The 23,801-nt window shown below is 32.6% G+C and overlaps 1 protein-coding gene and 1 pseudogene across 1 annotated transcript; both read right to left on the bottom strand.

Annotated features, from left to right (window-relative positions):
* Nucleotides 1-1,362: 1,362 nt before the first annotated feature.
* LOC139524918 (uncharacterized) lies at nucleotides 1,363-5,643 on the bottom strand. The gene is made up of 2 exons (XM_071320092.1): nucleotides 5,542-5,643; nucleotides 1,363-2,709 (listed from the first exon to the last, which is right to left on the bottom strand). The coding sequence occupies exons 1-2, from the start codon at nucleotides 5,641-5,643 to the stop codon at nucleotides 1,363-1,365; spliced, it is 1,449 nt and encodes a 482-aa protein (XP_071176193.1).
* On the bottom strand, nucleotides 5,644-21,912 carry LOC139524917 (uncharacterized; annotated as a pseudogene).
* Nucleotides 21,913-23,801: the final 1,889 nt, after the last annotated feature.

The raw sequence follows: 23,801 nt of genomic DNA, 5'->3' as shown, positions 1-23,801 counted from the left end.
TGACTCAGGCGTACTTATATATATATACTAGAACACACCCGTGATATCGCGGGTCCGTGACTGAATTTATCTGATAAAGTCATGCCGATTATAAGATACAAAGTTTTCTCTGCAATCAAATCTTTCTGTTTGAACCCGTCGAACTGGAACTTATCAATTATTGGTAATATTAATTATTTAGAAAGCAAAAGGTCCTGGAATGGAGTATTTTTTAATCAACAGCATTGTCCTTTATTAGTTATAAATAAAGTTGAATTCTTTGATTCGCTGTTTTACGCTATGCCCGCTAACAAATTGAAAGCTGTACCTATACGCCTTATTTTAGTCACAGATTTTTAGTATTCGTATTGTTTTCTTAGAAAGTCTTACTGATTAAAATAGTACAATAGGTAACAATTTGACAAATTTTATCGGTATCGGACTCGACACGAACTTCTTAATTATTGGCAACATTAATTACGTGGAAAACAAAAGGGCCTTGAGTGGTGTAATTTTTAATCTACACCTTTGTACTATATTAGTTATATATAAAGTTGAATTCTTTGATTCGTCGTTTTTACGTGATGACGGCTGACAAATTGGACCTCGTAATTTTAGTATTATAGATAAATATATAGGCGTAAAAAATAATTTTCACATGTGCAGATATATATATTCATTAAATAAAATAATAAAATAAGTAAAAAGTTAACAGTTCCATTCTATCGATTTCATCCTTCCATTGGGACTCTTCAGGATAACTGATGTAGTGTCGCTATAGGCGACGTCGTTAAGAAGGTTTATGACGTTCCGTCATTGTTCGTTATTAAAAGTTCTCTGGATTTAATTTTGATCCGAACGTTGTTATGAAATAACGTTCCATCTCTTTTCTATATGCTTCATCCCGTCTACATTTAAAAATAGGCATTATTTGAAAATGCTTTTTACTACAAATGTCAAGATGGGCACTAATTGGCGAATTTCTGTATTGTGGGTGTTTTATTTGTTCTTTGTGAACTCGCACCCGTTCACAGAGGCTATTCCCGGTCTGTCCAATATAATTGTCGTGAGAACCAGGACATGTGACGCAGTAAATAAGGTTTGTTGTCTTACAAGTCATATTAGCGTTCACATGAAATTTTTTGCCATCTTTAAATGATTTCATTTTACCCGTTTCTAAATATTTCGTATCTTGGCCACAAACACCGCATCTTTATTTTTAAAGTCATTAACCGTCGGTTCGAACCGAGTTCTGGATAAGTGATTCTTTAAGTTTTTAGGTTGTCTTCGGTTGAAGATTAAGTTTTCTTCCGGTATCAATTTTTTTTATAGTTTCACTTTCGTGTAGAATTGGAAGGTTTGATTTAATTGTATTTAAAACGTTTACGGGTCATGTGTACTAACAAACGGTATTTTCTTTAAGGTTTCGTCCGTGTCTTTCACTTTCGGGGTTCGTAGTTCTTGAAGTGTCAATAGTTTAGATTTTCGAATTCCACTTTCGATTAAACCATCTGGGTATAGCTGTTGTGTCAAATGGCCTTTTAATTCCTTCAAACGTACTCCTCGAATGTTATGGTCAGTTACTATAGCACAAATCCGTCTGGCCATACAGTAAGGTATATTTCGTTTTGTATGGGACGGATGACACGAATGAAAATTTAAGTATTGATGGGCGTCTGTGGATTTATAATAAATATCCGTTTTTATATGTCTGCCTGATTTTAAGATGAGGAAATCCAAAAATGGTAGTTGTGTGTCACTGGTTTCCATGGTGAATTTAATCGACGGGTGTAAGGAGTTGATAAGGTCTTTAAATTTATATAAATCCTTTTCTGATCTGCTCCAAAATATTATACAGTCATCTAAGTATCTTTTCCAAAATTTAATGACATAATCACAGAAATTTTGATCGAATTGGACAGATATTTGTCGATACATCTGTTGCTCTAAGTATCCCATCACTAAATTTGCGTATGTGGGGACAACTTTAGTTCCCATGGCTGTACCTTTAATTTGTCTGTATTTGTTTCCGTCGAAATAAAATGTATTTTCTTCCAGAACTATTTTGGTAGCTTCTAGTATGAAGTTTGTTTCAAATCTACTGTCAATTTCATCCCGTTTTTCTTCGATCCTGTATTTTACGGCTGTAAGACCTAGATCATGGGGGATATTTGTGTATAGACTTGTAACATCAAAGCTTGTTAATAGTGTTTCTTCCAGAACTATGGCAGGAATGTGATTTAAAAATGCCATATCATCTTTGATATAACTTGGAATTGACGGACATAGATGTTTGATAACAAGGTCGATAAAATGACTTAGTCTTTGAGTTAATGATTCCGGTCCGGCTATAATTGGACTTAATTTCAAATCGGCGGGACCGAATGTTTCAACGTAAATATTGTTTTGATCTCGAACAGTATTTTGTATTTGTGCATTTTTATGTACTTTTGGAAGTCCATAAAAATTACTCTCTTTCGGATCAAAGTCACACAAGTACGCTATTTCCTTCTCGGTTAGACATTGATTGTAGTCTTTTATCAGTTTCTTTAATCTCTTTTTAGTTGCTTTATCCGGGTTATTTGTTATTTGTTTGTAGTATTCCTCATCATTAAGCTGTTCCAAAACTTTTTCTTTATAAAAGTCGGTATCCATAATGATGATGGCTCCTCCTTTATCTGCTTCTTTAATGATAATGGAGTCGTCATCTTTAAGGCTTTTTAACGCATCCTGTTCATTTCAGGTTAAATTCTGTTTACATTTACGTGTACGGACAGGAAATTTCGTTATTGTCTCAATGTAAGTATCTAAATAATCATCTTTCCCCGGTCTTGGGGTGTAAGTTGATTTGTTTCTTACGAGAGATTTATCATAGTCCTTTTTATTTCCGAATTCTTCTTTTAAACGGAGGCGTCTAGAGAATTTGTTGATATCAGCTTTTAATTCCGGAACATTTGAGTATGGAACGGGAGCAAATAAATTTCATTTTCGTTTAACATGTTTAATATTCTTTGTGAGAGGGAACGTTATTTCATAACAACGTTCCGATCAAAATTAAATCCAGAGAACTTTTAATAACGAACAATGACGGGACGTCATAAACCCCCTTAACGACGTCGCCTATAACGACACTACATCAGTTATCCTGAGTCTTAATGGAAGGATGAAATCGATAGAATGGAACTTACTTATTTTATTATTTTATTTAATGAATATATATATATACATGGCTGTGTACATAATGTATATACAACTCGTCTAAACATCAACCCAACAATGTTAGATCTGTAAATTTGCTTTCGCAAATTTTTGGTTCTTCCCTCGCCGGGATTCGAACCCATGCTACTGTGATATCGTGACACCAAATCGCCTGCACTGCAGCCGTCCCGCTAGACCACACGACCACCTGGGCTCTCAAAAAAAGAGCTTTCGCTGGCCATGTGTTACCTTTCCACGTCAGTTTTAATCTAGCGGCGTACTACAGTACATGATATATAAGGCATGAAGATGTTATTGTTACAGATCAGCTAAATTATCTATAGTAAAGGATCCTACAAATTAATGTAAGATACAGTCACAGAAAATAATTATATTCATAAGTACGTCTGAGTTAGTGACAACCCTACAACAGATGTATCCATCGGATCGCCATCAATGATGGTGATACATGGCTGTGTACATAATGTATATACAACTCGTCTAAACATCAACCCAACAATGTTAGATCTGTAAATTTGCTTTCGCATATTTTTGGTTCTTCCCTCGCCGGGATTCGAACCCATGCTACTGTGATATCGTGACACCAAATCGCCTGCACTGCAGCCGTCCCGCTAGACCACACGACCACCTGGGCTCTCAAAAAAAGAGCTTTCGCTGGCCATGTGTTACCTTTCCACGTCAGTTTTAATCTAGCGGCGTACTACAGTACATGATATATAAGGCATGAAGATGTTATTGTTACAGATCAGCTAAATTATCTATAGTAAAAGATCCTACAAATAAATGTAAGATACAGTCACAGAAAATAATTATATTCATAAGTACGTCTGAGTCAGTGACAACCCTACAACAGATGTATCCATCGGATCGCCATCAATGATGGTGATACATGGCTGTGTACATAATGTATATACAACTCGTCTAAACATCAACCCAACAATGTTAGATCTGTAAATTTGCTTTCGCAAATTTTTGGTTCTTCCCTCGCCGGGATTCGAACCCATGCTACTGTGATATCGTGACACCAAATCGCCTGCACTGCAGCCGTCCCGCTAGACCACACGACCACCTGGGCTCTCAAAAAAAGAGCTTTCGCTGGCCATGTGTTACCTTTCCACGTCAGTTTTAATCTAGCGGCGTACTACAGTACATGATATATAAGGCATGAAGATGTTATTGTTACAGATCAGCTAAATTATCTATAGTAAAGGATCCTACAAATTAATGTAAGATACAGTCACAGAAAATAATTATATTCATAAGTACGTCTGAGTCAGTGACAACCCTACAACAGATGTATCCATCGGATCGCCATCAATGATGGTGATACATGGCTGTGTACATAATGTATATACAACTCGTCTAAACATCAACCCAGCAATGTTAGATCTGTAAATTTGCTTTCGCAAATTTTTGGTTCTTCCCTCGCCGGGATTCGAACCCATGCTACTGTGATATCGTGACACCAAATCGCCTGCACTGCAGCCGTCCCGCTAGACCACACGACCACCTGGGCTCTCAAAAAAAGAGCTTTCGCTGGCCATGTGTTACCTTTCCACGTTAGACGAGTTGTATATATATATATATATATATATATATATATATATATATATATAAAGATCACTATAATAAATGTTCTTGTGTATAGAAATATATATAGATACCGAAATGTTGGATTTTTTAGTAATCTATATATATATATATATATATATATATATATATATATATATATATATATATATATATATATACAACTCGTCTAAACATCAACCCAACAATGTTAGATCTGTAAATTTGCTATGTTGAAACTATGTTTGAAAAACTATGTTGAAAACCATATAAAATGCCCCCGGCTTGACAAAATGTAAAACAAAGCACACAGATGTATATAAGAACCCGAGATTCTAATATAGAATGCTTGTTTTAATGCACATCCATACACATAATACAAATGCAAATTAAGATATGCAATATGTCAGCAAATAAAAATTTACCAGAGTTATACTCATATTTTGAGAATCTGCGTTTACAAAAAGTATTTTAAAACTTTTTACCTAATACAATGTACATTTTTTTCTTAACTCAAACAAAATATAACATTTCAAAAAAAGTTTTTATATGGACATCAGCATATTAAGTTTATTTCTTACACAACAGTTCAACCAATTCCTGTTCCTCCTTTTTTTGTGTTAAAATGAATTATTGAAGACAAACAGATGGGTGAACCAATTATAAAATGCATAGGACGTACTTAATGTATGCGGCAGTCTCCTGATTTGTTATTTCGTCCTTAATAAATTGTGCAGCAGCAACTAAAATCTTTCTGTTTTTTGTTACTCTAACCTTCCCGTCATTTTCTTCTGACATGACATTGTATACACCGTCTACTCCCCCTCGTCTAAACGCCAGTTTTAAATGCTGAATGTTTAGTCCGGATTTAGCCATTTATTTAGTCATACCCGATGAGATATGCAACAATTTCAATGATTCATAGTTACTATTGGAAATGTCAATATTTATCAAAGTCTGATAAGCAAAATCAACAGAAAAACTATGAGGTTGTACATGAACAAGAGAAAATCCTGCCTTTCTGAATAGTTCCTGTAAAGCCAAGACATCTGCCAATGCGCTATGTGCATCGTAAGTGAAGTTTTCGTCGAGAAAATCCTTCATCAGTTCTTCCTGCTTAAATTTTTTTTTCTCCGACTTCCTTTCGGGATATGCAGCTCTAAAAACATGTAAAGTATCAACGAACCCGTTGCACTTGGCTTTAAAACCATTTATCAAGTTTTCATCAGTCAGAGCTTGAATAATAATTTTTGTATCAAAAGATTTAATGTTATGTCCAAACAACATAACATTTTCTGGCAACCAAGAGATAAACTCTTTTAAACATTCTTCTTTGTTTTGGTATGGTACTGGTATGCCATTCCGATAGAGTACCTTCCCTATCCTGGTTAAACATGTTATCTTTGATGGTCCTTGGGTAATAGGTTGTAGCGGCATAACGTATTGACTGAATTTTTTTCGTCCCACATACAGCAGCGATCTGTTTAATGTCACAAGAAATACCTGTAATGATAAATAGCATGCACCTTTATCTACATTTTCACATACTAGTAATTAGAATCATTCGGAAATATACTTTTAACTGTTATTTATTACAATAATTTGAACTTGTCTTTTGATTATTTTGTTTTTGCTATTTACCTATCAAATATGTTACATATTTCATTGTTTCATATTTGCTCATAATTGTAGTTTATAAAGGCAGTTGCATTGGTTTGTTTCTCAAATTACTGTACGTACGAAGTAACTTGAAATTATGTACACCCGTGGTCTGTCTACACACAAATTTACAGGCACTGGTCTCAATGGTAATTATACTAAATTTCATTATTGCATAATAAAGACAACTTGCGACGGTGATTGAAATTTATGATAGCATTTTTTGGTGTATTAATCTGAAAATCTATGATCTAGGTTCGGAGTGTTGGTGCATTTTGTTCATAATAGGCATTATAATAAAACCTACCAAGTCCAGTGGTTTACAAATCAAAGAAAACCGTCAACGTATTGCCAAAGTGTAAAGTAATGTCGTCATTTTCGGCAGTTGGTGCAGGGATCTCTACAATATCTGGACTCTCTTGCTCTGTGCTTGAAATAGCCGACCTATAACTGTCGCCGTCTCTGATTTCCTTCGACCTTACGGATATAACTCTGCTTCCTTTTTTGTCCCTCCGTTTTCTCTTAAATGCTGGGGTGGCAGCTTTTGTCTTTTCTCTCTTTCTTTTTCTATCCATAAGTTCCCGTTGTTGTGACGTAAATTTACCAGGAGATTTTTGTTGACCTGTTGTAGTATAAGAACATAATAGAGTGGCGTAATTCCAGAAACGATTTTTGGGCTTGACATCAGTGTATTGCATTATTAACCGAGACTGAGAGACAATCTTTAGTAATAATTCTTATACGATTTGCATATTAGGGAATACGTTGATATGATTGGTCGAGCAGACTTCCGGTAGTTGATCTTGACGTTGATTATTTTTCGATTCGTTTGAATGATAGTAAGAATTTTTATCAGATTGCAAGTTTCAAGGAGTACATATTTTTGCGTAAAACAAATACATTCATAAGCCAGATCTATTCAATGACACAAACATACAACTTACGAGGTATAGAGGTTACGAGTGTGGAAACATATTTTCCCTATTTTTAATTTTAATCCTATAATAATCAACATTTTATTTGTTATTTCATACTGAATATAATGCTTACCTCAACAACATAGTTACGGCCCTCATTCTTTTGAGATATAGCTGAAGCCACTCGAAATCCCAGCGATTGAATTCCACCGAAATGTTTCGACTTTGGGGCTTTTGTTAAAATGATATAGTTCAGTGATTCATTGCTTTGGGAACTACCTAGATTTGCCTATTTGTTAGTATTTTCACTGTATTTCGAAAAAACAGTTTGAATATCTCGTTTCAATTCTACTCCTTCTAAGTCCTTGTCATATGGTAAACTTTTATGCCTGTATCCGATCGGATCTTTGATTTAACCACACCAACTGGAGCACAGACTGTAGTCTCCAAATGCGTGTGGTACAATTGCATCAATGGTAGATTTTAAATTTTCAACATCTCCTTTATTTTGTTTAATTGCGTACAGCATGTCCTTTACAAAATAATCTATTACAGTTGTAGATATACTTCTTTTGTGTTGTTGGTGCAATTGTAGTAGATCTCCTGTAAAGTTTTTACGGAAATGGTTGGAATCACTGCGTTTAATGACATCATGGTCGACTTCCTGGCGCAGCCTTGCCATTGTAGTGGTGTCATCGGCCATAGTCAAAGAATTGACCATATATCCCATTTCCTCGATGTCCTTAACCTGTAAAAGTGAAATTTGAATTAAAAACAAAACCAAAAGAGCAGAACATCAGTTTCTAGAATAACCTTAAAATTGATTTTTCATAGCCAAACAATTTTTTAGAGGTATACGTTAGGTATTTGGAATGGGTGTCTATCTGGTATTGTTTCATCTTGAGCATTTGAGGACAACATATACTTTTTTCATGATTACAAAAAGTGCCTTAACAAATTAACGTGTGTGTTGTTTTTCATTGTGTTTCTTTATTTTATTTCGACTGGAGTGATAATAACGCTAACAAATAAGGATAAACTATGGCAAGCCGTTTTGTTATTTATTCTTACTTCAAGATATCTCATAATATATCTTATATAGTTTATAAGATATATTATATAGTTTATAAGATATATTATATAGTTTATAAGATATCTCATATAGTTTATAAGATATCTTATATAATTGTCTTTATAAGATATCTCATAAACTATATAAGATATCTTATAAACTACATAAGATATCTTATAAACTATATAAGATATCTTTTAAACTATATAAGATATCTTTTAAACTATATAAGATATCTTATAAACTATATGAGATATCTTATAAACCATATAAATAAAGGCAACAGTAGTATACCGCGTATTCAAAACTCTTAAATCTATGGACAAAAAACAAAATTTGGGTAACAAACTAAAACTGAGGGAAACGCATTAAATATAAGAGGAAAACAACGACACAACATTAAAATGTAACCTACACAGAAACGGACTAAGCATTTATACAAAATCCGATGAGAATAACAAATACAACATCAAAACCAAATACATGAATTTGGGATAGAAAAGTACCGTGACACGTCTTATAGTAATTTGAATTCACACTCAAATATAATAGAAAACAAACGACACAACGTTAAAATGTTACACACACAGAAACGAACAATAATATAACAATGGCCATTTTCCTGACTTGGTACAGGACATTTTTAAAGATAAAAATGGTGGGTTGAACCTGGTTTTGTGGCATCTCAAGATCTTATTATATATATAACATATCTTATAAATTATATAAGAAATCTTATATAAAAATTGTTTATAAGATATCTCATATACTTTATAAGATATCTTATAAAGGATAAAAGATATACTTTATAAGATATCTTATAAAGAATAAAAGATATTATATAAACTTTATGAGATATTTTATAAAACATTAAAGATATCTCATATAACATTAAAGATATCTTATATAATATATGAGATATCTTATATATTAAAGGAGATATCTTATATAATATAGGAGATATCTTGAAATTCGAATAAATAGTAAAACGGCTTGCCATAATTAACCTTCACTTTGACATTGAGATCGTTGTTTTAAACTTTATTTCAGAGTTATATGTAGCCCACTATTCCCTGCGACGAAGACGATGATATCGATATCGACGATGTTACGACGATGAGTAAAATTTCTAAGATATAAACAGTTCCTACCATTTCAACAGCTAATGCTGGTTCCATTGACTTCGAGCTTCCCAAATAATTTCGTCGGCAGTCATGTTCTTTTTCACTAGCATCACCTTTTTCATCGATATGATTGCACTTCCGGCAATCTGTGGATTTTAATTTAAAGTGTAAACACTTTCCAGACACGTAACCAATGACTGTAGCATGTCCTGGAATAAAAATATAGCTATGTAGTTTCAAATAAAATGTAAAAAGTCTATTCATGTAAAGATTGATCGTTGTCACACTGTAGGAATAAATATATATAAGTTTTCGTTCAGAAAAAAATGCATTTTGGTTAATATATTTTCTAATCGCTTTTAAATTACAAACCTTCATCGGTTCTGGCACGTGGTAAGTGGCTTAAAATCATAATATTTGTTTTACAAATGCAACTGCACGAAAGAATAATTCCAATAAATATGTATGGATAAGTATGAATGCAATAGTTTATTAGCATGGTTAGTGCCAAATCGTGTAAGACAATAGTTAGAGATAGACGATTTATGAGAAAACAACAGACAAATTTCATCCTTTTAAACATATATATTACCAGTTGTACTATTATAGCTTCCTCCACTGCATCTCTTTTGCCAACCTCCATCAAAAGAAACATCCATGGATTTGTCTAACGCGGTATCTTCTTCATTCGTTCTGTCATTTCTGAAAAAACAGAGGGTGTGATTTTTCGTGTCATTGCTAAATAAATATGAAATATTAAATCTTCATTAAAATGCATGAAATATTTGCTACTTGACGTTAAGCAACCAACAATTAATCAAATGTTAAAGGTATGCACCATATGACTTTTTAATGACCGGTCTTAACTTAGAAATAGAATAATGTAGGACCAGACACATTCTTTTTGATATAGCTGTTATACATATGAGGGTTCGACTCGTTGGTATTGCGGTAAAATTCTTGCTTATAATTAGATGTTGTAATTTCAATCCCCTGCTAATGAGACAGATCTTCTCAAGAAAACAAATGACACAAAAGTTAATAACTATATATCACACAACGGCCTTCGACAATGAGCAAATACATTTACCGTGTTTGAAGGATTAGACGTTACGCACGGTATTCGGTCTATGTTTCATTTGACCATTTCTTGATGCATAAGTATGACAAAAACAAATCAAATCTACGCATTATTGAAAAGTAACTTGTCTAGATTTTTCATTTGAATCGACTTAAATAAAATCTGATTTTAATAAATATAATGTTATGTCTCATTATATGATTAAGCAATGATTTTGTGTTTATAATTTGCCATTTTTGCCGTGTAAGACGTAACAAGAAGCGCCAACCATCCAAATATAAACGAAGAAAAAATATTAACTACTGAATGGATTTCGATAAAATTTGTACAGATGGGATATGATATGATCATATTTATTATGTGAAACGGTCACGATAAATATCCTGTCAGTTCGCAATCTAGCAGCCATTTTCGAAATTCCATATAGCTGTAAGATTTGAAAATTCGAGTACACAAAAATAAAAGCTAACACTTCAATATAACAATATTTTCACATTAATGATAGGAAAGGTTCGCCACCTCTATACACTACAAACCATTAAAAGTCTGAAATGGCCTATATTTGTACTCGACTGTACTGATTTTTACTCGACCAGTCTGAATTAGTCTGAGATTTACTTGATAATACTCGACTGTAGTCTGAACTATACTTAACAGTCTGAATGTGTACTTGACCAGTACTTAACCGTTTTATACGAGTCTGAACTGTACTCGACCTAGTCTGAACCGTACTCGACCTAGTCTGAACTGTACTTGACCTAGTCTGAACCATACTCGACCTAGTCTGAACCATACTCGACCAAGTCTTAACCAAACTAGACCTATTCTTTGTATCTATTAACTGAATTTTATCAATTTAGGAATTTGTTTAAATAAAAATAAAATTTAAACAACAACTTGAAATTAAAAATGTATTCAATACAGTGTTGAAATTAAAATTTCACAATAATCAATCATAATATAACTTCAACTCAATATTAATCAACACTTACATAATATATATCTACTTATAAAATATAAATAAAACAAGTTGATAAATAATCTAAAAAAATAAATTGTGACTAATATTTTCAATATTATTCAAATTTTATGAATATTTCGGAAGTATTTTATGGTAATTGGACTATTTTCAACATAAACTTAAGCCAATGATTTGTATTTACTATACAAATCCTTGATAACCTTTTTAAAAAAGGAAATGTATTCCAAAGTAAAAGTTAAAAAAAATTTAAATTAATTTAAGTATTTTTTTGTCAAATTAACATGGCATACATAAAGCATTTTAATATATTCTAATTAACTCAGTACATGTGTGTTTTACAGGTAAAAAGAAAGCCCTATTTTCTTAAAATCGTGTATTACTTATCTAGTACATGCATGTATATTCGAAAGGCCTTGTTATCTAATTTAAACAGGATGTTGCAATTTTGAATCAATGTTATTTAGAATTTAATACCTCTGACCAGGTGTGATCTTATTTATGAGTTTGCCCTAAGCAGAGGTTATACTTTATATTTCACCACTAATCAGAAAAATAATTTTATTCATTTATTTAATTTTATCCCTTTTTGATATAAGTTATATGTAATATATTTTTTTTATTCTAAATATAATCAGAGATACATTTCTTTTATAAGGTTAAAATCTTTTATAAATTTTGTTGGCTGTTATATATGTCAGTTAAAAAGAAATTTATTTAAACAGTTAAAAAAGTAGAGGGTTTTTGGTCTAGTATGGTTCAGACTGGTCGAGTATTGTTCAGACTTTTGCTTAAGTATGGTTTAGACTGGAAAAATAGGTCGAGTACATGTCAAGAATGGGTTAAGACTGTTTCAGACTGGTCGCGTAATAGTTCAGACTATTTTTAACGGCAAAGATAAGGGTCAAGTACGATTCAGTACAGTCAAGTATGGTTCAGACTGGGGTCGAGTAATGTCAAGTAAAAGTCAGACCAATTCAGACTGGTCGAGTAAAAATCAGTACAGTCGAGTACAGATATAGGCCATTTCAGACTTTAATGTGGTAACATTTACGGGAGACACGGGAAATGCTGAAAAAAAAAAAAAAATGGGAAAAGCTATGTTAAAAATAAAAATATTTTTGTAAAATTCAATAAAATCACATTTTCATATCACTACAAACAGAGCCTTTGTTCAAGATTTTTTTATTACCATGATAATTTAGGGTATTTTAAATTTGTGACAGACAAATGAAATATACTAACAAATCTTATTACTGAAATGTGATTTTTTTTAAGATTTGGTTAAGCCTTCAAGATTAAGGACACGCTAAATTTTTCATCAATTTCCATCAAGTTGTCCGTGTCTCCCGTAAATGTTACCACGCCCAAATTGAACGATTTTTGAACGGAACGCGAATGTAACGTTATATATATATAATTATATAATTGTATTTCCCATTTACTGAAAGTGTAGCATGTCGTGTCTGTAGCACTTGACACGTTCTGTGTAATGATATTATTTTGGGAGATATTTTTTTAAAATAATTATTTAAATCAACAAGAAAATTTGACTTCAATCAAAATATTTAAGCCATGTGCTGATCTTAAAAGCGTCAAGGATGTCGGATAAATAAAAGTATCATGCAAAAGGGTAGGTATTTTTAATGCAAAAGAATTGCATTTTAAACCATATGACACAGAAATTAACAACTATAAGTCACCGTACGGAATTCAACAATGAGCAAACCCATACCGCATAGTCAGCTCTAAAAGCATAATTCAATCATGATTCTCTTGATATGATCCAGCGATTTTCATGAGTTAATTTACATGTAAATATATCAAAATATTACTCTAAATTTTAGGATGAATATATATGTACCACAAGCTTTAAACATGCCGAAGCTTTCGTTTTTGCATTCTAGTAACATATATGCGTATGCTAGTACGATTGTATATGTTAACTTTTATACACTAAAAGTCATTTCCACGCATCCGACAAACAGATGCATTTGAAATTACTAATTATATTTCAAGGACTGTAGATCACTTTTTAATTTAAAATCAACAATTCTAAACTGCGTTTTCTTTCAAAAACTGAGGATGACACTAAAATTATAGATTAAGCAAACAGAGGATAAATAGTAGTTGTTGCTGTGATTGACCTGAACAAGGATTTTTTCATTAAAATCTTCTTGAAAGACACATATTTAAGATGTTGATAATACGAATAAAAAGACCTGAAATTATTCGCGAACTGTAGTTAAAAAACTTGTTGAAGGTGGCTAAATAACATTGATACTCTTGAAGCACAAAAAAGCTTTGGTACTGGCTGTATCCAATCGATATAAATGCCTAGTCCTAGATACTTGTGATGACGGAATTCTGAGAATCATAGAGGATGTGCATTTTGCAACAATTGACATGCTTGGGCAGTGACAAATATTCGAAATATACTTTCATTATGTTAAGAATATGATGTCAAAAATATATACTAGTAATCAGTCATGTAACATGCTGTTTTTTTTTTAAAATAAATAGTTATACATTCGATTTCCAAAATTTTTGGCATACGTGTAGTTTGAATCGAGTTACATCGGAATATGTAATAAAAAATGGGGGTCACCATTTTTGTTTTTTTGTTATTTTCATAGGAAAACGTCAATTTTGGCGACAAATTTACTTAGGTATATAGGGGAAATGCCTTTTTTTCGGCTTACCTTTTCAGATTTTCGAATGGATGGCTATTTTCTTATATACGGAGAAAAACAAAAAACTAACATAATATTCAGGATTGCATAGTGAATCCAAACACGTATAGAAACTCATATGTCACCATCCTTGTTTTTGAAATAAATAGCTTCAAAGTTGATCGATAGGACTAGAATTTGACCAAAAACGTGTGACGTTATGGTGTACGGAATATAACGTTATTCCTTCTCAGAGAAATGGAGAAAAAAAATATGTGTCGGGATCTGAATGAGTATATTTTATTTTCATTTCCCCTGTCGACTGTCGTAAAGTTCCTAATAATGCAATATAAAATTCTACTGAATCAGATATAATTTTATTTCGTCCTGCACATGGAATTTCACTCATATGAATTAATATCAATATCGTCCGATTTTCACATCAAACGGGCATATACTTGAAACTTGCGTGAACAGGTTCCATGTGAATCTTATGATAATAGCTCATGCATAAATCACCGGAATTTTGTACACGTTAAAATCACGTAAATAGTTTGAAATAAAATTATTTAAATAATATCTTTGTTCTAAAATTTGATTAAAACCATAAGTTTACGTGAAAATTAAATGAAACATTTCACGTGAGATTCATCCGAATTACTGATTTTTAACTCCATCATATTAGACAACGGTGGTATCATCACTGCATCCCGTGATGCAGAAATATAGTATTTTAAAAAATTTGATTCATTTAACAGTTTTTTAATTGCTCGGTTTGATGGTTGTTTAACGTTCAGTGGCAAATAGTTCATGCATGTTCGGGACGATACAATACAATTTTAGAAAACAGTTGTTTATAAAAGACACATTTGATGCACCAGTCAAAAAAGATTAAATATTCTGTTATTTGTGAAAATTATGAGGAAAAATAATGATCATGATAAAATACACATTCCAAAAAATAAAATAACAAAACTCCAAGAAAAAATCAAAACGAAAAAATCCCTTATCAAATGACGAAATAAAAGCTGAAAAACATCAAAAGAATGATAAACAGCTGTCATATTCTTGACTTGGTACATACAATACATGTAGTATAGTGTACTCTGCGTGGTGTAAATGTGTTACTTGTTTGCTCAGCAAGTCGGACAAACCTTGCAAACTGTTAACCCGAATAATTCAGTCGTTATATTCCGCTTACTACATTAAGTAAGTAGGAGAGATCGATTACGGGGAGGGACTGAATTATTCGGGTTAGCAAACTGTATGCAAAATTTCACAAATTTCAACATTCTGTCATTTGTGAAAAATTATTTACATAACAAATCTTGAGATCATATATGCATTCTTTATATAAGTAAAACAACTGCGAAATTTAAAAGTTCCAGCTTGAAATTCAACCTGTATCAGATGTAAGCCGGAGTCTGTACTCTGTGTGCCTTTGTATTTTATCAAAATGGCTAATCCAGCAACCTGTCATGAAACAAAAAAGAAACTCCAGACGATATGCGCATGAGTAGTAACACCAGGTACACAGTTTTAAAGCTGAAGCAAAACTACTGTAGTTCTAAATAATTAGCCGAATTAACCCTATATATAAATTTATGTCATCCACTCAAAATTAAGAAATGATGGTTTTTACCCCTTATACGTCATTTAGAACAGTTATAAGAGCTGCAGTATATAAAGAATAACCATACTATTGTTTCAGAAAAAGGGAGAAGGTTTGGATCCATTAAAACGTTTAATCCCGCTGCAAATGTTTGCACCTGTCCTAAGTCCGGAATCTGATGTACAGTAGTTGTCGTTTGTTTATGTAATATATACGTGTTTCTCGTTTTGTTTATATAGATTAGACCGTTGGTTTTCCCGTTTGAATGGTTTTACACTAATAATTTTGGGGCCCTTTATAGCTTGTTGTTCGGTGTGAGCCAAGGCTCCGTGTTGAAGGCCGTACTTTAACCTATAATGGTTTACTTTTTAAATTGTTATTTGTATGGAGAGTTGTCTCATTGGCACTCACACCACATCTTCCTATATCTATTGTCTCGAAATATCAATGTTATTTGTACTCGGCTCGAAACAGGTAGAAATGCTCGGCACAGCTTCGCTTTCTATCTGTTTCTAAGCCTTGTACAAATAACATTGATATTTCGAGACAATGTATGGTTATTCTATGTATATACTAAGTGCGGGATTAACGGTCGAACGGACAAATGTAAAACAATATGATGATACGTGCTCTATAAGTAATTTGGTGACAATGCTTATTTCTAAATATGCAGTTCATATAATGGAATGGTATAATTTGGAGATCTGAAATGTGGTAGCAATATAGCATTTCCGTCATTTCGTCTTTGGTGGAAAGTTGATTAATTGGAGATTTTTCCGCTTCTCCTTATATTTCATAATGGTTTGAATTTTCTAGAGAAGAGCAAACGTTTTAAGACTTAAACTAATATTTACCAAGAGACTGAAATGTTACTGTGACAATTATACTACACATACTCAAAAATTTTCAACGTTTACTAAAACTACAAATAAGAAGTGTAAAGATACTATTCCAATTAACATTAGTCACGACTTTCTTGATGTCAGTTAATTAATGCCCAGCTGTTGTTATCTTATAAATTGCATATCACATATCTCCATTTATCATTCTATCAGCCAACTTTTGTACAAATAACATGTACATGTACACAAATTTTTTTGTATTTGTACTTATATTTTTACAAATAAAGTCTCATGTTACCCCACTTCCAGATGAGCAAGCGGTAACGTAGATATTTAATTTTGCGTAACTGTTCAATTTTGGTCTTCCTCGCGGTCTGCGTTTAAACTTTGTCGAATTTAAAAAAAAAATTAGAAGCAATGATTTAAATTTTAACAACTAAAGTTCCAAGTGACGGGTGTAAATTGTAGGATTGATTGCTTTGATTATTGGTTGGTTAACGTCCAGTGGAAAATAGTTCATGCATGTTCAGGACGAGAACAAGTTAACAATAAATACAATAGGTAGGTTTTGCAATAGAGGCAGGGCATCCGCGATGATGGTCGGGAACATTTAAACTGACGCTATACATGTACAATGTATATATATACTTGTATACTTGTTTTAAAAACTATTTTAAGAAAGAAACTTTCCGGGCCTTTTCCGACGCCTAGTATGCGAGCAATATGGCCCTCAGAGCCCTAAAAGGTAACTTTGTTAATTTTCTTTCAGTCGTTATGTCTCCAAACTTGTACATGTACATTATTTCCAACTCAAAACTAAAAAAACACCGAATACCCATGCAAGCGTAAATAAACACGAATATAAAATTTAAATGATTTCAAGATCTAGTTTTTTTACAGTCTCTTGCCGTTTGAATAATAAAAAGTCAGCCGTTTGCATGTAAATTTCGAGAATTTTTTTTATAACGGAATCAGGGAACACGGAACCGGTCTGACTTCAGCCAGCCCCAACTATCAACTTGCATTTGTAGACGCAAGTGGATACTCGGGGCTGGCTTTATTCAGACTGTCACGGAACCTGAATTTTGTTATTTTATTTCTGCCGAATCAAGTGCCCATGTATTTCTCAGCCTTCGTTAACTTTCTAATGCTTCATTCCGATGTTGCTGTCCGTCCTGAGTAGAAGTGGTTTATACGATTACAAAGCTGGCACTGTATTTTAAATATTTCCAAAACTATATCAAATTTACTCTGTACAGACCAATGAATTTCAGAGACTGTTTACACATGGAACACAGGAAAAGTTTTTACATTCCATACAAACAAACTATTTTCTGTAAGATTTTCAACGTCTGCTTGTATTGTGCTTTCCCCCTAATTATATCCGTATTCTCATCCAAATAAATTTCAATTTTGTCCGAGCGGTGTTTTTGATGACCATTTTAAAACGAATTAATAGTTGTAAAATTCCCCGTTTTTTTCACACATCATCCTAATTAAGCTTCTATAAATTAGATTTCTACTTTCAAAACAAAATTTCATGGGGATACGGCGTGAATCATTAATAAGTACTTATTGCAAATATAAACCAATGTTTACTTTTATAAATTGTTATTTGGATGGAGAGTTGTCTCATTGGCACTCACACCACATCTTCCTTTATCTATACCAAGAATAAAAATAAAGTGATAAAACTGTGTCTGTTATGCATAAGAACATATATAGATAAAGCGTGCAGATGCTTAAATATCAAAGAAACAATATTTAAAAAGCTAAGTAATACTTTTTAAAGATTAACAATGAGAAGAATGATTGCCGGAAAACGATTAAACAATCTATGTCAAATAACCGCTACGTATTGCATCAAAAATCTCTCGGCACTCTGTATCTAGGGAAAGTTACCGTTAAAAATGCCACACAAAACCCGCTGCATTGGCTTATATGTGTGAACGTTATTCGATAACGTCAGGAACGATAACTCATGGCGTAACGTCATTCGGTATCGTGTTACCTTAATAAAAAGACACATACAATTTCTCGTACGTGTTTATAGCTTCTTTGTTTGTGCTCAGTGAATAGCTATCACTGGTTTTTTTTTTGTTTTTTTTTAACTTGAGAACAAATGTATAGGCCAATTAGAATTGGGATATATTTATAGTTACCTGTTCTTTAGATATTTCTCCTCTAAAGCCTTTTGACAAGGTGAACGTGCATATTCCTCTATTGTTTTCCCAATCTCTCTCTCCCTTGCTTTGAGATTATTTGGACTGATGCATGGTATGTTTAAAGCTGTTACAAAATTAACAGTTTGAACAGGCCCCATGCCTGCGTCGAGATACGCTAAAAAGAGAGTAAAATATAAACGATTAAATATAGTGATATTTCTGAATCCGAATCGTATTTGTTATTCGTTATATAAATCTACAAGCAAGAAAAACACAAGATATAATTTACCCGTTTTTTATGTCAAAATATGCCGTATCTCTCTGAGTGTGAATTGGCTTCACTATATACAAGGGTTGATATCAGTTTATATGTATGTCACATATTTTATGCATACAGTATTTCAGACTATAATATAGACGTAGCTAGTGCATATGTTATGTAACTGCAAGGTTATCTTTAAAATTAGTAATTTGTATATCTATGAATATACAAAGTGCAATGCTGTATATGAACCTTAGTGTAATGCTATATTTGAACCTAAGTGTAATGCTATATATGAACCTAAGTGTAATGTTATATATGAACCTTCGTGTAAGTTTAGTATGACGTCCATTATCACTGAACTGGTATATATATATTTGTTGTTTTGTGGCCAGCTGGAGGACGCCTCCGGGTGCGGGAGATTCTCGCTTGCATTGAAGACCTATTGATGGGCTTATGCTTTTATCTGCTCTATGGTCAGGGTGTTGTCTCTTTGGCATATTCCCCATTACCATTCTCAATTTTACTATATTTGAATCTTAGTGTAATGCTATATATGAACTTAAAAGTAATGCTTTAAGTATATACTTAGTGTGATGTTATACAATTAGAAAGTAATCGATGTTCTTAAAACGAGTGGGATGTTCTTCATGCAAAGGTACTTTGTGTGATGCCATAAATATTCACACAGTGTAATGCAACACGAAAGTTCTAGAATTCTGTTTATTCTATAAAATATGACCAGTTTAATGTTAAATAGATGTACAGGGAGGTGCTATACCATGTACACGAATGTATCCAAGGACAAACTTTACGAATGTATCTATAGTGTAGTGCTATAAGAACGTACCTATAGTGTAATGCATAGATATTGTTCATACTGTAATGCTATACATATTTACCTAATAATGTTACAAATAAAGAAGAGAATCTGCTTATATTGCAAATGAATCACCATGAATACTGAACTCAAGACTTAATATTTTGTTTTATGCCGGCTATACTAACATTATTTATTTTTTTCTTGTACGTAAAACTTTGCCCTAGGTATAATTTGTATTAATATGGTAGCTTTAGTATGTGGCCTTATGTCCCACTGGGGATAAAGAGGATAAGTAAGGCATCAACCATTTGATTTTCTGGGGGGCCTAAGGATTTTTTTGGAAAAAAGTTTGTTTCCAGTTTTTGTAGAAAAAAATAAATTTGTTTTTAACCCTAAGAAAAAAAATTGTTTGTTTCATCCTCAGTTGCCACTATATGTAATGCTAAAATTGAAGGAAAAAATTGTTTTCAACTTGTCGCCAAAAAAAATTGATTGTTTTTTGCCAAAGGCGGAAAAAAAAAGCTTGTCCGAAAAAAAAATCCATAGCCCCCCCAGCCCCCCCCCCCGAAAATCAAATGGTTGCTAAGTAAGTTGAGTATTCTTGTAGAATTTATAAAAATAAGATTTTTTTACATTTTTTGTTTAGGTCTTTAAATGTTACGAAAATGTAAGAATCTGATTTTATTCCACACTACTTATTTCACATTGTTCTCCATTACCCTGAAAGGATAAACATTGCGGTTGACATGATAGACTTGTCAGATTACGTTTGTTTATTTATAAGAACTTCAGAGAACAATAAGAATTTATTTTTGCATTTATAACTTCTGACTGTACACAAATGCTAAAATATAGAACTATATTCAGCTATACCGCTTCGAATAGTTATCAAAAGTACCAGGATTATAATTTTATACGCCAGACGCGCGTTTCGTCTACATAAGACTCATCAGTGACGCTCAGATCAAAATATTTAAAAAGCCAAACAAATACAAAGTTGAAGAGCATTGAGCACCTAAAATTCCAAAAAGTTGTGCCAAATACGAAATTTGAATTAAAAAAAGAATCATCAAAAAAGAAATGTCATATTCTATTTTTATCCAACAGGTGTAGTTTCAGTTTAACCACGAATCTAAATTTAGATTTTACTTAAGAAATTGCGGACGGAATAGAAGACATCTAGTTTCAGCATAAACAAATACATATCGTTCCTGTTCGGCTGTTGAGTAAACTTTAATGAAGATTTTACTAATCTACCATACACATTATACAACTAAGAATGTTTTTCTTTCTTTTGTGTTTACTCTTTTAAATTAGTTTATATGTAGTATTTTGTAAACTCTTTTCAGTCGTCTTTGTTCTTTTCGAAGTGGCCGCGTCGTATCTCGTTTTTCTTGAATCTTGGCCCGATATTTTGAAATTAAGCAGAAATATGAAACATGTGTTAAAATTCACAACAATTGCATACAAACAATATTATATTTTTCTTTTATACCTAAACTCAGTTTTGTGTTGACATCAAACACCAACATGCCAACATCTTTCCCGGTCTGTCGATGTTGTTTCCCAGTTGTAACTGTGTTAACGTATGGGCAATACACGCACTGGATGTATAGGAAACTTCCCAACCCACATTTCTTTTCACCACATATCATGTGTAGAAGAAGTGGGGAATGACAATTTCTACAACATTTCATTTGCTCTGCCAAATGTAGAAGCTCAACCACCCTTCTTCCTGCTGTCCAGTCATCAGGATAAGTCGCTATGTCTGAATCATTATCGCTGTCATTTGTAAGGCGGTCAGATCCACTTTTAAAAGCAACCTCTGTAGAGTTCTGATCAATTGTAATACGAGTATTGCTGTTGAGTCTTGTTACGGCACTTGCATACTTAATTAGAAAAAAATTGCCGGAGTTGTTTCTTGGTTGAACGTCCATATTTAATTTCGTGGAGTAAGGGGAATAACTCGCGTAGCTAACGACACACGTTTTATTTCCCAAATTCCGCTACAAGTAGAGGCGTGCAATTACGTACACTTCGCCTTAAGGCAAACTTCATTTGTCTTTGTTCTATTATTAATATTACTTTTACTGTTGAATGGTTTTATGTGATATTCGTTTGACGTGGCTCGGTACTTATATATACATCTCGTCAATGTGTTTGTATTGTCTTTCATTTTTTGGTGGTGTGTTTTGTATGTGCGACTTTTTGTATTTCTTTGGTTCTTATAACGTGACTCTGTACTTTAAAAGATCCCGTCAGTATGATATTGTTCTATTTTATGTCATTATGATATATTTCTATTATGAATTACAATATACGTTGAACCACAAACGTCAAAATCATTCAATCGCGTAGTGGAATTAACTATTTGTGGATTCTTAAAAATTCTATATATAACTGGTGGACTAGTTTAAATCTCTGAAATTTATTCTTACATACTTTTGATTTTTTAAACCTGTATGCTAACATTGCCTGGGTAAATTTTAAAATTGTTTGTATGCACATTGAATGACAAATCTATGTGAGGTATATAATTTTCTGACGTCAGACACACAAATCAATGAATGTGTTTGTAGATAGATGTTTTTGTGTTCTGTTAAATTGTTCCTTTTAAAATTGTTATACGATGATGACTGATGTACCCATATTCTGTCTATTTTATTTATTGTGTCCGTTTAGTTAACGCATCAATGTAAATATAACGGAAATTGATATGAGACTGTCATCAAAGTGAGAGGGTTAGCGCTATAAGACCAGGTTTAATCCACCATTTTCTACATTTGTACCAAGTCAGGAATATGACAGTTCTTGTCCATTCGTTTTTTATGCGTTTTGTTATTGGATTTTGCCATGGACTTTCCGAATTGATTTTCCTCTAAGTTCAGTATTTTTGTGATTTTACTTTTTAAGTATCAGTTACTTTCATATATAAATTTATTCTTTCTAGTTACTTATCTGTGTGATGGCAAAATCTTCAATATTGTAGCGGAATTACTATTTACTGATATTGTATAAAAAAAAATTGTTGGGAATTCTATCTTCATGAAAATACGGCGAAAATTGCCAAAAAGAAAATATCTACCAGAGAACAAAAGGTCGATGTTGAAGACAATTGTAAAACAATATGACGGTTGATGAATGCTAATATCCTTACATTGTAGCGTAACAGCACGACTTAAGAACAATCTTAATATCTAAGGGAAAAGTCTTGACTCACTATAGCATTACTAAGAACATTACAACAAATGACAAGAGACCAATCTATGAGTACTTAGTTGCAAATAAACTCATCATAGATACCAGGACTGAAATTTCATATATACGCCAGACGCACGTTTCGTCTACAAAAGACTCATCAGTGACGCTCGAATAAGATAATGTTGAACAGGCCAAATAAAGTACGAGATTGATTAGCATTGAGGACCAAAAAATTCCTAATACAGCTAAGGTAATCTATTCCTGAAGTAGAAAAGCCTTAGTATTTTAATTAGCAAGCTCAATTTTACTGATAAATATATCATTTTTCCAAGGTTAGAATATAAATCAGAAAACCTTCAACTTTTAAATTTGATACTTGGACAAATACGTATAACTTTTTCATTTTGACTCATTTAAATAAATGCCGGAGAAATTGGGCATACATGAATCTCCTTGCGTTAGATCAACTGAACTGGTTGACACTTCTGTATAGAGATTATTTCTATAACGTAGCTGTCGAACATATTATTTATTTAGCAAAAATCAACCAAAGGAACGCCTGTACCTAGATAAGAGCATATAAAAGTTCGAAGATTATGATCTTAATATGTTACGTATATCCTAT

This window comes from Mytilus edulis, chromosome 5 (assembly GCF_963676685.1).
Source record: "Mytilus edulis chromosome 5, xbMytEdul2.2, whole genome shotgun sequence".
Lineage (NCBI taxonomy): Eukaryota > Metazoa > Mollusca > Bivalvia > Mytilida > Mytilidae > Mytilus > Mytilus edulis.
The sequence above is the reverse complement of the archived record's forward strand: the minus strand, read 5'-3'. Positions and strand labels throughout refer to the sequence as shown.

Bases quoted from the DNA above. Each gene is read 5' to 3' on its own strand.
- LOC139524918 (XM_071320092.1), bottom strand. From the start codon at position 5,643: ATGGCTAAATCCGGACTAAACATTCAGCATTTAAAACTGGCGTTTAGA. The intron at 2,710-5,541 runs GTTAGAGTAACA...TGAAATGAACAG, and splicing joins CAGAAGAAAATGACGGGAAG to GATGCGTTAAAAAGCCTTAA.